At 47.6% G+C, this 14,337-nt stretch overlaps 1 protein-coding gene across 15 annotated transcripts in view; it reads left to right on the forward strand.

Annotated features, from left to right (window-relative positions):
- NRXN3 (neurexin 3) overlaps positions 1-14,337 on the forward strand; it is a 454,309-nt gene that overhangs the window by 172,789 nt on the left and 267,183 nt on the right. For 8 of the 15 annotated variants that reach the window (XR_016308255.1, XM_089661377.1, XM_089661372.1 and 5 more), the window contains one exon: positions 594-713. Coding sequence is in view for 12 of the 15 variants with exons in the window: in XM_089661377.1 (XP_089517503.1) it covers positions 594-713 (120 nt within the window). In the remaining 3 variants the exon portion in view is untranslated. Of the gene's footprint in view, positions 1-367; positions 431-593; positions 714-14,337 lie in introns of all 15 variants that reach the window. The other 7 variants (XR_016308253.1, XR_016308254.1, XM_089661370.1 and 4 more) reach the window with 1 other exon arrangement.

The following is a 14,337-nucleotide window of genomic DNA, read 5'->3' on the forward strand; positions in this document are numbered from 1 at the left end:
TTTTATGTGATTTTCTTAGATATTTTATAATATTTTTATCTGTCAATTTGGCATCTGAAACGTCCTGGATATATATAAAACCGTTTTGTCTGCATGTCAATGGTGATCTGACCGTTTATCAGTCCTGTACAACTCTAATAAATGCCGGAAAAGGTGTTCCAATTCTGGGAAAGGTTTACGTCGTTTATTTTTCTTTTGTATTTGTATTATGTTGTCTTTGAATCTTCAGAACCGCAGAGGTGGGCACACATGAATTTGAGAGGGTGTTGGGTCCTGCACTGCGTGGATCTGACACCAGGCGGGCGGGGGAGGGGTGTTCCTGGAGTGACCTGTGTGTTTTTATCTATAACACGCTGTTATTTTCTAGCTGCCGCTGATCGTTCAGTCCCGGAGTCCCGCAGAGGTTTGGTACACAGACCCCGCCCCCGAGGTCTGGGTCTAGGGGAGGGTCTGTTCTGTGCATGCCTGGCTCCTCTGCATGATCGGCACATGTCTGTGTTGCATGCCGTGAATTGGAGATTGGGGCGGTTTGGTGGATGGAGATGTACGCTTCTTCTGTGATGTTGATCCTTCTCTTCCCTGCCTATATCCAGGTCCCACCACCACCTGTCAGGAGGACTCCTGTGCCAACCAAGGTGTCTGCATGCAGCAGTGGGAGGGATTCACCTGCGATTGCTCCATGACGTCCTACTCGGGTCCCCAGTGCAACGACCGTAAGTACAGCCACAAAAGTGATAAAATGTCAATTTAATGTGGAGATTCAGATAAAACTGATAATTGTTAGAAAACTTCCCAGAAATAAATCCCTGACAGGTGGTTCTATTTACTTTCTGTTTTAGAGACAGGAAGAGAGAGTGAATCTCCTTAGTGGGGACGCTGGCAGGAAGAGAGGGTGAATCTCCCTAGTGGGGACACAGACAGGAAGAGAGGGTGAATCTCCTTAGTGGGAACACTGGCAGGAAGAGAGGGTGAATCTCCCTAGTGGGGACGCTGGCAGGAAGAGAGGGTGAATCTCCTTAGTGGGGACACTGGTAGGAAGAGAGGGTGAATCTCCTTAGTGAGGACACTGGTAGGAAGAGAGGGTGAATCTCCCTAGTGAGGACACAGGCAGGAAGAGAGGGTGAATCTCCTTAGTGGGGACACTGGTAGGAAGAGAGGGTGAATCTCCTTAGTGGGGACACAGGCAGGAAGAGAGGGTGAATCTCCTTAGTGGGGACACTAGCAGGAAGAGAGCGTGAATCTCCTTAGTGGGGACACTGGCAGGAATAGAGGGGGAATCTCCTTAGTGGGGACACTGGTAGGAAGATAGGGTGAATCTCCCTAGTAGGGACACTAGCAGGAAGAGAGGGTGAATCTCCCTAGTGGGGACACAGACAGAAAGAGAGGGTGAATCTCCTTAGTGGGGACACTGGCAGGAATAGAGGGTGAATCTCCTTAGTGGGGACACTGGTAGGAAGAGAGGGTGAATCTCCCTAGTAGGGACACTAGCAGGAAGAGAGGGTGAATCTCCCTAGTGGGGACACAGACAGAAAGAGAGGGTGAATCTCCCTAGTGGGGACACAGACAGGAAGAGAGGGTGACACAACCAGGCACATACAGGAAAGCAGTGTGAACCTCCCAGTGGGGACATTGACAGGAAGAGAGAGTGAATCTCCCTAATGGGGACATTGGCAGGAACAGAAGGTGAATCTCCCTAGTGGGAACACTACCAGAAAGAGAGGGTGAATCTCCTTTATGGGGGCACAGAGAGGAATAGAGGGTGATTCTCCCTAGTGGGGACACTGACAAAAAGAGAAGGTGAATCTCTCTTGTAGGGACAATGACAGGAACAGAGGGTGAATCTCTCTAGTTGGCTCTATTGGGGACTCTGACAGGAACAGAGGGTGAATCTCTCTAGTGGGGACACTGGTAGGAAGAGAGGGTGAATCTCCCTAGTGAGGACACTGGTAGGAAGAGAGGGTGAATCTCCTTAGTGGGGACACTGGTAGGAAGATAGGGTGAATCTCCCTAGTGGGGACACTAGCAGGAAGAGAGGGTGAATCTCCCTAGTGGGGACACTAGCAGGAAGAGAGGGTGAATCTCCCTAGTGGGGACACTAGCAGGAAGAGAGGGTGAATCTCCTTAGTGGGGACACTGGCAGGAATAGAGGGTGAATCTCCTTAGTGGGGACACAGACAGAAAGAGAGGGTGAATCTCCCTAGTGGGGACACAGACAGAAAGAGAGGGTGACACAACCAGGCACATACAGGAAAGCAGTGTGAACCTCCCAGTGGGGACATTGACAGGAAGAGAGTGAATCTCCCTAATGGGGACATTGGCAGGAACAGAAGGTGAATCTCCCTAGTGGGAACACTACCAGAAAGAGAGGATGAATCTCCTTTATGGGGGCACAGAGAGGAATAGAGGGTGATTCTCCCTAGTGGGGACACTGACAAAAAGAGAAGGTGAATCTCTCTTGTGGGGACAATGACAGGAACAGAGGGTGAATCTCTCTAGTTGGCTCTATTGGGGACTCTGACAGGAACAGAGGGTGAATCTCTCTAGTGGGGACACTAACAGGAATAGAAGGTGAATCTCTCTAGTGGGGACACTGACAGGAATAGAGGGTGAATCTCTCTAGTGGGGACACTGACACGAATAGAGGATGAATCTCTCTAGGCACACTAACATGAATAGAGGGTGAATTTACCTAGTGGGGACACTGACAGGAAGAGAGGGTGAATCTCACCTCCGGAGACATCACAGGGAGGAGAAGGGGGATCTCCCCAGCTGGGATACAAACAGGAAGAAAGGGTGAATCTCCCCAGCGGAGACACAGCAGGTAGGAGAGGGTGAATCCCCCCAGCTGGGATACAGACAGGAAGAGAGGGTGAATCTCCCTAGTGGGGAAACAGACAGGAAGAGACGGTGAATCTCCTCAGCGGAGACACTAACAAGAAGAGAGGGTGAATCTCACCACTGGAGACATAGCAGGGAGGAGAGGGTGATTCTACCAGTTTTTTATCTATCAATATATTTTTAATTCTGTTCAGCTAGTCTTGTGATCCAGATACCCCTGCCAGACAGTACAGCTAAGCCCTGGACTACCCTGCAGGCTACATTGTAGGAAATGAAACCCTGTTGCCAGTTCATTAATTTACCAACAATCTTCCTATAATATTATATGCACAATTAGTGTATTTTATGCATTCTATTTACATGTACGTTCCCCCTTGTATAGACATCCAAAAGCCCTGAGTCTGCTGCTGGGTGCCGCCATCTTGGATGTGATGTCACCAGCCCAAGCAGACTCACAGCAATTCCCCTTTGCTCCTTCCCAGATGTTACAGGTGAGGGGAGGTGCAGAGGAGCTGGGGCAGCACTGACAGCAATTAGACATTTCTAGAAGAGGAGAAGGCTAGTATGTGCGAGGAGGGGGCTCTGCTAGGAAATGGGCTCTTCCTGGACTGTCAATTCCTTAGCAAGTTTAGAGGCACTTTGCAACTGAAGCAATCGCAATAAAAAATATTTATGGGAAAGAAAAATGCTGCAAGTAAGCACTGCAAATACTTGTGTTTTCTGTGCTTTTACCTGCAAATTTTTAAGTTGGTAACAGGGTCTCTTTAGGGGAACAGTCTGGTCTGGGGCCCATCCAAGCCTCCTGATTGGATAAAAGAGGAGATACACCGATTAGGGAAATCCCTGCCAGTGTTACCCTGAAAGCAGTATGCCAAGCAGCTGATCACCCCTCTTGCTCCTGCAGTGCAGGGGATTGAAGCTAATATGAAAGATAAATTCAGGTACTTATACCAGCTTGTAGATGTAAATGTAATTATTCTTTTTAGGATCGCATAGCTGCTGTAAATGATGACTTATGACTTCCGTGAGTTTAGCTGTAATATGACGTGGTATCAGGTACATGGATGTGCAGAGATATCCAGAGAGGAGGGGAACCCTGGAAAGGTGGCGCTCTGTGATCTGACATAGACTTGATGTACAGAGGTATCCGGGATTATGGGGAGGAGGACCCTGGAAAAGTGGTGGGGAAAGAGGGGGTATCTGTACTGCTTTCAGTGTCTTTCCTTGGCCAGGTAAGTGATTACACATGTGCAGGACCGACTAACAGAGGCGTCCCTAGGGTTGGTGTCACCCGGTGCGGTAACACTTGGTGACACCCCCTCCAATGAGCCCCGAAGAATGGATCGGATCTGGGGATTGAGCATAATGGATCAGACTCCGATCCATTATGCTCAATCCGCAGATCCAATCCATCCTGCAGGGATCGTCGGCTTTCTTTACAACTTACCTTTTCTTGGAGCGGGTCCGGTGTCACCTCGTATAGTTTGCATGCTGACGATCCCCGCAGGAGGTGAATCCGGACCCGCTCCAAGAAAAGGTAAGTTGTAAAGAGAGCCGACGATCCCCGCAGGATGGATCGGATCTGCGGATTGGGGAGCATACTAGATCGGACTCCCATCCATTATGCTCAATCCGCAGATCCGATCCATCCTGCAGGGATCGTCGGCTCTCTTTACAACTTACCTTTTCTTGGAGCGGATCCGGTGTCACCCTGTATAGGTTGCATGCCGACCATCCCTGCAGGATGGATCGGCTCCATCCTGCGGAGATCGTCGGCTCGCTTTACAACTTACCTTTTCTTGGAGCGGGTCCGGTGTCACCCCGTGCAGTCGGTGTCACCCGGTGCGGACTGCACCCCCCGCACCTGCCACGGGACGCCACTGCCGACTAATGCAGGTAAGTGATCATTACTGATATTTTGCTGAATGCTGTGCACTTACCTACTACTCCTTCTCTTTGTTGTACATATGTAAAGCTATGAGCCGAATGATGTCACAGTGTCATACATGTCATGACTGTATGTATATACCTGTATACTGTATGTTCACATTACAGAGCTAAATAAAAATGGGAAAAGTCCTTCAATTCCAGGGAAAATCCATTACTATGTAGTACACTGATCAGCCATAACTTTATGACCACCTACCTAATACTGAGTAGGTCCCCCTTTTGCTGCCAAAACAGCCCTGACATGGATTCCCCTAGACCAGGGGTGGGCAAACTTTTTGACTTGAGGGCCGCAATGGGTTCATATATTGGACCCGGGGGCCGGACCAAGAGTAGATGAATGATGTGTATGTGTCATCCATAGTAAGTATAGTAATATTCCCCCATAGTAAGCATAGTAATTCATCCCCCATATAGTAATTCATCCCCCATATAGTAATTCATCCCCCATAGTAATTCATCCCCCATATAGTAATTCATCCCCCATAGTAATTCATCCCCCATATAGTAATTCATCCCCCATATAGTAATTCATCCCCCATAGTAATTCATCCCCCATATAGTAATTCATCCCCCATATAGTAATTCATCCCCCATAGTAATTCATCCTCCATATAGTAATTCATCCCCCATATAGTAATTCATCCCCCATATAGTAATTCATCCCCCATAGTAATTCATCCCCCATAGTAATTCATCCCCCATATAGTAATTCATCCCCTATAGTAATTCATCCCCCATATTAATTCATCCCCCATATTAAGTCCCCAAGTCCCCCCTTTGTCAATTCACTTACCTTTGCTCCGCGCGTTCCTCTCGCCGTGTTCCCGCGCCGTTCCGGTGTAGCATAAAAATCTGTCTCCTATGAGGATCTGTCCCCCTCGACGTATCTGCGCATGTGCCAGTTTCAGGCATTAGCAGCCGATCGGCGATCTCCGGCACATGCGCAGATACGTCGAGGGGGACAGATCCTCATAGGAGACAGATTTTCATGCTACACCGGTCTTCAGGGCGGACTGTGAGAGGAGCCTAGCGGGAGCCTAGCTCCGCGGGACGGATTAAAAGGTCCGCCAGGCCGTAGTTTGCCCATTGCTGCCCTAGACCAGGGGTAGGCAACCTGCGGCTCTCTAGCTGTTGTGGAACTACGTTTCCCATGAGGCATTGCAAAGATTACAAAACTGACAGTTACAGCTATGACTTACAGAGGCATGATGGAACTTGTAGTCCTGTGGCTGTCAGGTTGCCTACCCCTGGCCTAGACCTCTGAAGGCATGCTGTGGTATCTGGCACCAAGCTGTCAGTAGCAGATCCTTTAAGTCCTGTGAGTTATGAGGTGAGGCCTCCGTGGATTGGACTTGTTTTTCCAGCACATTCCACAGATGCTTGATTTGGATTGGGATCTGGAAAATTTGGAGGCCAAGTCAACACCTCACACTGGATGTTGTTTGTGTTCCTCAAACTGTTCTTGAACTATTTTTTGCAGTGTAGCTGGGTGCATTATCCTGCTGAAAGAGGTCACTGCCATCAAGGAATGCCATTTCCATGAAGGGGGGTGGACTTGGCCACCAAAAATGTTTAGGTAAGGTGGAACATGTCAAAGTAGCATCAGAATGAATGGCAGGAGCCAAGGTTTCCCAGCAGAACATTGCCCAAACCATCACACGGCCTCCCACCGGCTTGTCTTCTTCCCATAATGCATCCTGGTGCCATCTCTTCCCCAGGTAACCGATGCCCAGACACCCAGCCATCCACATGACGTAAAATAAAATGTGATCCACCAGACCAGGCCACCTTCTTCCATTGCTCCGTGGTCCAGTTTTGATGCTCACATGCCCATTGTGGACACCCTGACCGGTCTATTTCTACACAGCCCCATACACAACAAACTGCGTTGTCAATTGTTTCTGCTTTCAACAACTTCAGGGACAACATGTTCACTTGCTGCCTAATATATCCCACCTACTTTCAGATGCCATTGTAATGAGAGGATCCATGTTATTCACTTAACCTGTCAGTGGTCATAAAGTTATGGCTGATCGGTGTATATTGTGCCCCAGCCGCACTGATCCAAAACAGGAAACAGGTCTCTCACTTGTCCAATCAGAGAATATATATATATACACACGATGTATCGGTCGGTGCTTCCACTTGGGGGGTTGAGATTGTCGTGTCAATGATTGTTTTAGGTTACTATTAATCTATTCACTGTGACACCACTCAAGCAAATGTCATTACATCACCTCCGACGCGTTTCAAGAGCACGTCTTTCTTTGTCAGGGAAGGCTGGTGGCACTCAAGTCCGTATTACATATTCTTCCTTCCAGTTCCTGATTGTTAAATCTGAGCTCCAGGCAAATCCATTGATATGCAGAAGACCTTTCCACTCTGTCCATCCAGCACTCCTACACTGTCAGAGCTGTACAGCAGAGCTGTTTAAATCAAAGAACTGGATGGACAGAGTGGAAAGGTCTTCTGCATATCATCTGTGTATTCAATGATTTGCCTGGAGCTCATATTTAACAATCAGGAACTGGAAGGAAGAATATGTAATACGGACTTGAGTGCCACCAGCCTTCCCTGTAAAGAAAACCTTTTGAAACGCGTCGGAGGTGATGCTTTGATTTAAACAGCTCCACCGCACAGCCCTGACAGTACAGGAGGCCTGGTGTTTCTTTGCTACTGTTAGATAAAGCTTGCCATGTATGGGTTAGTTTGTTTTTTTTTTCGTCTAACCATCGGATTGGATGAAAAAAAATGACCCGATTCCTCCTTCCACACATTCGATGTATTGTGTTCTATTGTATTCTGATAGCGGGGAGACTCCTCTGCTGTCAGAATACACAGATCAGCACTGCAGCTTATTGCCTGCGATGCTGATCGAGCAAAAAAATTACCAACGGGACGTCAATTAGTAGGGAATCCAATGACACAGCTGGACCGAGGGCTAGGCAGATCGGTGGCTTCTTGGGCTATTCAGCAGGAGGGGTGCAAAAGGGCAGGACCTGCAAAGTAATAGCGAATGATGGGGGGGGGGGGGGGGGGGTTTGTTGGCTTTTTTTTGTCTTGGGTGCTAAAGGACCTTATCCCATCAGTGATGCAGGGGATGCTGGAAGTTTGATTTCAGGCTCTGTGCTGTGTTGCTTAGAGGACATGTGAGCCAATTGCCAGAGTGGAGGAATACCGATTGTGGGAAATACTGTCAGCAAATCGGAGTGCTGATCCCATGGAGGTTTCCTTGTATTTTCAGCAATTGCACAGATTACGGCTGTCTGTAGACTGAGATGGAAGGGTTGCTTTTATTAAAATGTCCTTTGTACCAATGATTTACATTTTATCAATTTGTTACTTGACAGGCACATTCCACTACGAATCTTCCTGCTGCTTTCAGTAATGTAACTGCCCAGGGGCGGACTGACCATTTGGAAGCTCGGGCACTGTCCGAGGGCCCAGGGTCAGTAGGGGGCCCCATGAGATGCCCCTGGTACCTTTTTCATAGGCTATTTTGAGTTTGGGAAAGGACACAGGGGCCCCATGATCCCCTATTGAGGGCCCGGGGTCAGTAGGGGGCCCCATGAGATGCCCCTGGTACCTTTTTCATAGGCTATTTTGAGTTTGGGCAAGGACACAGGGGCCCCATGATCCCCTGTTGAGGGCCCGGGGTCAGTAGGGGGCCCCATGAGATGCCCCTGGTACCTTTTTCATAGGCTATTTTGAGTTTGGGCAAGGACACAGGGGCCCCATGATCCCCTATTGAGGGCCGGGGGTCAGTAAGGGGCCCCATGAGATGCCCCTGGTACCTTTTTCATAGGCTATTTTGAGTTTGGGCAAGGACACAGGGACCCCATGATCCCCTATTGCTCGGGGGCCCCATGAGTTGTCAGTCCACCCCTGTAACTGCCCGATATCTGTCATCATGCAAAGTTGCCACACACTCGCTGAAATCTGTAATCAGGCTTGCAGTTGTAGAAAGCCGATGAGAAGGCAGGGGGTGCTTAGGTGAAATGGGAGATTGTTAACATGATGTTATTGCTGAATTGCAGCCCAAAGAGCAGGTAGGAGACAAAGACATGAATCGTAGCCCCCTCCCCCCCCCCCCAGTAGTGTTGTCACCCTCCCTCCGTATAGTACAAGCAGAGTGATGGGATGGGGAGTCAGTGTGTTAATCTTCACGTCGCTTATATAAATCACTGTTTTTTGTTTGCATTCTGCATCACGTATGTGGAAAACGGGCATAGTCCTCACTGTCTCAATGTAACATTTCTCTCCATGGAAGGATTCCTGCTGTAAGGATTGCCGCACTGTCCCCCCAGGGGTTAAATCATGGCGGATTTAGCGGAGAAGGTCAACAGAAATCAAGAGGTTATTTGCAGTCTGAATTGTTCGCTAGTTGGAGAGAGTTTAATTATTTATAATATTTAATTAAACCACTGCAGAAAACAAGCTCCCTGCAGCCTCGCCCCCTCCCAGTGACACCGCACTCCGACTGACTGCCCGCCCGCTGCTCTGCAAACAGTCATGTGACTCCAGCCAGCTGGAGGGTGTCAGTCTCCATTGTGACTGTGGGATTGTGTCAGATGAAATATAGAGCGCCTCCAGTGTGTGATCATCCTGTTCCAATACAACCTGGAGCTGGCCATGGCAGGTGTCCTCTGACCCGGGGCTGTTGTTAGAAACCACGAGGCCCCATACAGCCAACCTCAATGGGCCCCCCCCAAAAAAAACAGTTTACTATGTTTCATTTATGATGAACACAGTAAGTAATTGCTACCTGTGACGATCACGGCGTCAGACCCCCAGCCCTTCTCACCAACTCGTGACCGAAGAACTAGCCAATCTAAAACCACGCTGTCACGTGCGTAACAATACCATGCGCAGCTGCACCCTGCACAAAGATTTTCCAGCTAATGGACCACGATCTATGTGCTGCAGCCTGAGAGCGATTGTTACTGGGTCAGGTTAATTACGCAATTAACCCTTCACACTGCCACCACCTCCTTTTTGTAGAGAAAAGGAGGAAACTCGCCAATATCAGCAATAACACTATGATGTTTGAATAAGCGTCTGTATACCACTGTCACCACAGGCAGAGATATACAGAAGTTTAAAACACACAGTATCGCTCTACAAGAATCTTTGCAACTATTTGCATCTACCTCGGGCCCCAACCACATATGCCTTTATAGGGTTGTACTGCTTGAATCCATAATTACATTATTGGGGTATATTTTCCCCCCCCCCTTTTCTCATTCCAATTTTTTACCCATATTGCCTTGCATAGGCTTAGGGTTATGTCTCTTTCCATGTGGTAACTGTATTTGCCTATTTGCATAGCATGTGATATTATATACCTATGGTACAATTTTTGAAAACACCTCCTACAGGGAGTGTAACCAATGTGCAGTGCTGCAAAGGTTTTAGACTATGGTTGTCACAACCTTTGCAGCACACTTATATCCAGACCGGTCTTGGTGTCATTTTAAATGGTTTTAGGTCTGTGTGTATTGTCTCATACTGAGGTGATGGTAAACCAGGGCGATTGCCCGATTGTCTATTATTAATGTGTAATAAAGCATAATTTTTGGAAATTCTTTCTGAGTATCGCATTCTGTCCATAATGTAGCCGCTTTTTCTGTGAATCTCTTTTCACAAATCTCTTTGTTGGTCTGCATATTTTTTGGCTACTGGATGGAAGCCATATATTGGGTGATACAGTAATTTATATTTGAACCTCTAAATCTATTTTTTACTAATTACGCAATTAACCCTTCACACTGCCACCACCTCCTTTTTGTAGAGAAAAGGAGGAAACTCGCCAATATCAGAAATAACACTATGATGTTTGAATAAGCGTCTGTATACCACTGTCACCACAGGCAGAGATATACAGAAGTTTAAAACACATATATATATATATATAAATACAGAGAGCAATAACACAGCAAAGAGATAACCGAAAGAAGTTAGAGAGGTAGAGTACTTGCCAAAAGTCCTGGGTTAAGCAGATCAAATTTCAGAGCAAAAGGGCACGTCTCCAAAGTTGGTTCCGATGTTAAAAGGGAGGATTCTTAAACTTACTGCTCCAAGCAGGGTGTCTCCTTAAAGAAGAGAACCAATCGCCTCATTTGGGGAGGGGTGTTGTAGGCGGGGAACTCAGGCTATGACCAAATCCCTCACAAATTATACTATGGTCAATAACCTTCCCTAGGTACATGTAGCAGCCTAGCCACTAGTAGATTAATATGCAGAACGATATTCTGAACGTCCAGATATCAAATATGGCATAGTTCACTATTCCAGCTAGAACTATATGGCTTTCTGCTCTCCTGTAGACTTCAACTAGGGGGTGTAAGATATCAGACGACTCGCATTAAGCTGAGCTATCCGAATATGTGCTTTATTTTTATGTAATTATTTCCTACCTTAAGATATGAAATTATAGGGAAAAGTGGGTTTTTAAACGTGAGGTCTGTTTTACATCTATGTAGGAATGCGTTTGAAGTCCAGTGAAGGACTGGTTTATGGTTTTACGATTATCTCAGATTGAGAAGCTAACAGACACCTGGGCACCAGCTAATTTGGGATTTATAACCATAAAGCTGGCCCACTGTCCCTGATTGCCTGTGCACTTCTGAACCCAGCACACAAGGACCACGTGTCACTCAACAGAGAGGGAGGGGGGATGCTGATTTGGAGTAGAAATGATACAAGATGGAGGGCCTTTGGCAAAATGGAGGTTTGCATCCATCTCTGTACGTACAATTGCTACAGTACCAATCACTCCTTGTGTTCATTCAGCACAGAAAGAGGCTGGTAAATGTGACACAGTTACCGCACACTTCCCTCGCTCTCCATCCTGAACAATCCTATTGCCTATCCCAGTGGGGAGAAGAGGAAGGGAAGTCGTCAGCACTGTTATTGAGTGGGGGGGGGGGTACACAGGGGAACTTGGGCAGCAGGGGGAAATGTATGGTGTACAAGCAGGGTGATTGGTGAGGCGGGGGGGAGGGGAATTACTGGAACAGATCCCCTGTATGGCTTTTTCTGCAGCAGCTGAAAGCCAGCAGGAGGGAGAGGATAAGAAGCCAGATTTCAGCTGCTACAGAGAGAACCATACAGGGGATCGGTTCCAGTAATTGCCCCCCTCCCGCGCCATGACGCTCACCCTCCCCGCCCACATCCAATTAATTCTGCTGCCTGGGCCCCCCTGCTGGCCTGGGCCCTGTACAGGAGGACTGGTGGTACGCCCTTATCCATGGCCCGGCCCTGTCCTGAATCTTCTATACTGACAAATATTTCCTGTATAGTAGAGTTCTGTTTAATTTGCTTAAAACGTGCCTTCCCTGGTTCCTCCCTTATCAACTTTTTTTTCTAAACAAATATATAAAACTCCTCCCAAGCAGTGGGCTGGCTCTTGGGAGGAGTTATGCAAATATCAAAATGGGTGGATGTCAGTTTGGAGAAGCGGATGTTTCTGGGAGGCTGTATTTGCATGCAGACCTAACCTAGGTAGGTAATGCCCATATTTAATGCTGAAATCCAATGAATAAAAGGAGTGGGTCAGGCTGGGGAGGAGAGTGCTAGATGATCTGGTGTGATCGAGTGTAATGAAGGGGTTAAAAATCAGACTACAGCAAAACCCAACAATCACTTACCCCTTAACGACACAGGATATGATAAACCAACCAATGTGTGACATTGCAACAGTAAGGGGTGTAATAATAAAACATGGCAGTCCTGTGAAACTATATGTAAGTTTATTCTATGTGACAAACTGCAAAATCGAATGTTATGAGGCTATTTTCTCTCCAGGTCGAATGTTAATCATTCATACAGAAGTGGAAGAATCAAGAAAATATTGCTTTATGACCACTAGATGGAGCTGACGATATGAAAAAGAAATGCTTAGTAAATATTATCATCAGCTCCATCTAGAGGCCGTGATGAAGTATTTTCCAGAGCTACTGTACTTTAAGCACTTGCTGACCACACTATAGTCAAAAGATAGCTACAGCGCAGTCTCCCAGAAAGCCTGGGGTGCACAAAGGGTGCACTCTAGGTGACCACTGTGTTCTTTGGACACAGCTCATCACTGATCAGGGTAAAGGGCCAATCACAGTGGTCCTTTACCATGTGATCAGCTGTGTCCAATCACATCTGATCACATGTAAACAGACTTGCCGGTTATCAGCAGTTCTTTCCTCACATGCTGTGTCTGTGTGAGGAAAGGAGAGGTGATAACCAGAAAAGCTGTCAGTACATTGTTTACACTGATAATCAGGGCACTGATCATCAGTGCCCATCAGTGCAGCCTCATTGGTGCCCATCAGTGCAGCCTCATTGGTGCCCATCAGTGTAGCCTCCTTGGTGCCCATCAGTGTAGCCTCCTTGGTGCCCATCAGTGTAGCCTCCTTGGTGCCCATCAGTGTAGCCTCATCGGTGCCCATCAGTGCAGCCTCATTGGTGCCCATCAGTGCAGCCTCATTGGTGCCCATCAGTGCAGCCTCATTGGTGCCCATCAGTGCAGCCTCATTGGTGCCCATCAGTGCAGCCTCATTGGTGCCCATCAGTGCAGCCTCATTGGTGCCCATCAGTGTAGCCTCATTGGTGCCCATCAGTGCAGCTTCATCGGTGTCTATCAGTGCCCATCAGTGCAGCCTTATTGTTGCCCATCAGTGTAGCCTCATCGTTGCCCATCAGTGCAGCCTCATCGGTGCCCATCAGTGCAGCCTCATCGGTGCCCATCAGTGCAGCCTCATCGGTGCCCATCAGTGCAGCCTCATCGGTGCCCATCAGTGTAGCCTTATTGGTGCCCATCAGTGCAGCTTCATCGGTGTCTATCAGTGCCCATCAGTGCAGCCTCATTGGTGCCCATCAGTGCAGCCTCATTGGTGCCCATCAGTGCAGCCTCATTGGTGCCCATCAGTGCAGCCTCATCGGTGCCCATCAGTGTAGCCTCATTGGTGCCCATCAGTGCAGCCTCATCAGTGCCTATCAGTACCCATCAGTGCAGCCTCATCGGCACACATCAGTGGAGAAGAAAAATTACTTATGTACAAAATTATATAACAGAAACTAAGACATTTTTTTTTCAATTTTTGGTGGTTTTTTTTCGTTTGTTTAGCAAAAAATATTATACCCAGTAATGATTAAATAGCACCAAAATAGAGCTCTATCTGTTTAAAAAGAAATTATAAAAATTTCATATGGATACAGTGTTGCATGACCGCGCACTCGTCATTCAGCCCGGGTTCACATATATGCGGCTCGGTACATTGCATGTGATTCGCACAGGAACCACACCGCATTCCGGTATAAATCACATGCGATTTGTGTGCGGTGCGATCGGAGTCGTACATTCTGTATGGCTCTAATCGTACCGCACCCACACCAAAAAGGTGCAGGACCCTATTTTGGTCCGCACTAGAATCGTATCGCATGGGTATTCACACCTATGTGATCCGATTCTGCACATCACACCGCGTTTTACAGACCGCTTTCAAGGTGTTGTTAACATACACACCCGCAGCGGTTCGCATAAACGGGGTGCGATTC

Source organism: Staurois parvus, unplaced genomic scaffold, assembly GCF_062004578.1.
Source record: "Staurois parvus isolate SC_StPar_1 unplaced genomic scaffold, SC_StPar_1.0 ptg001330l, whole genome shotgun sequence".
Classification (NCBI taxonomy): Eukaryota; Metazoa; Chordata; class Amphibia; order Anura; family Ranidae; genus Staurois; species Staurois parvus.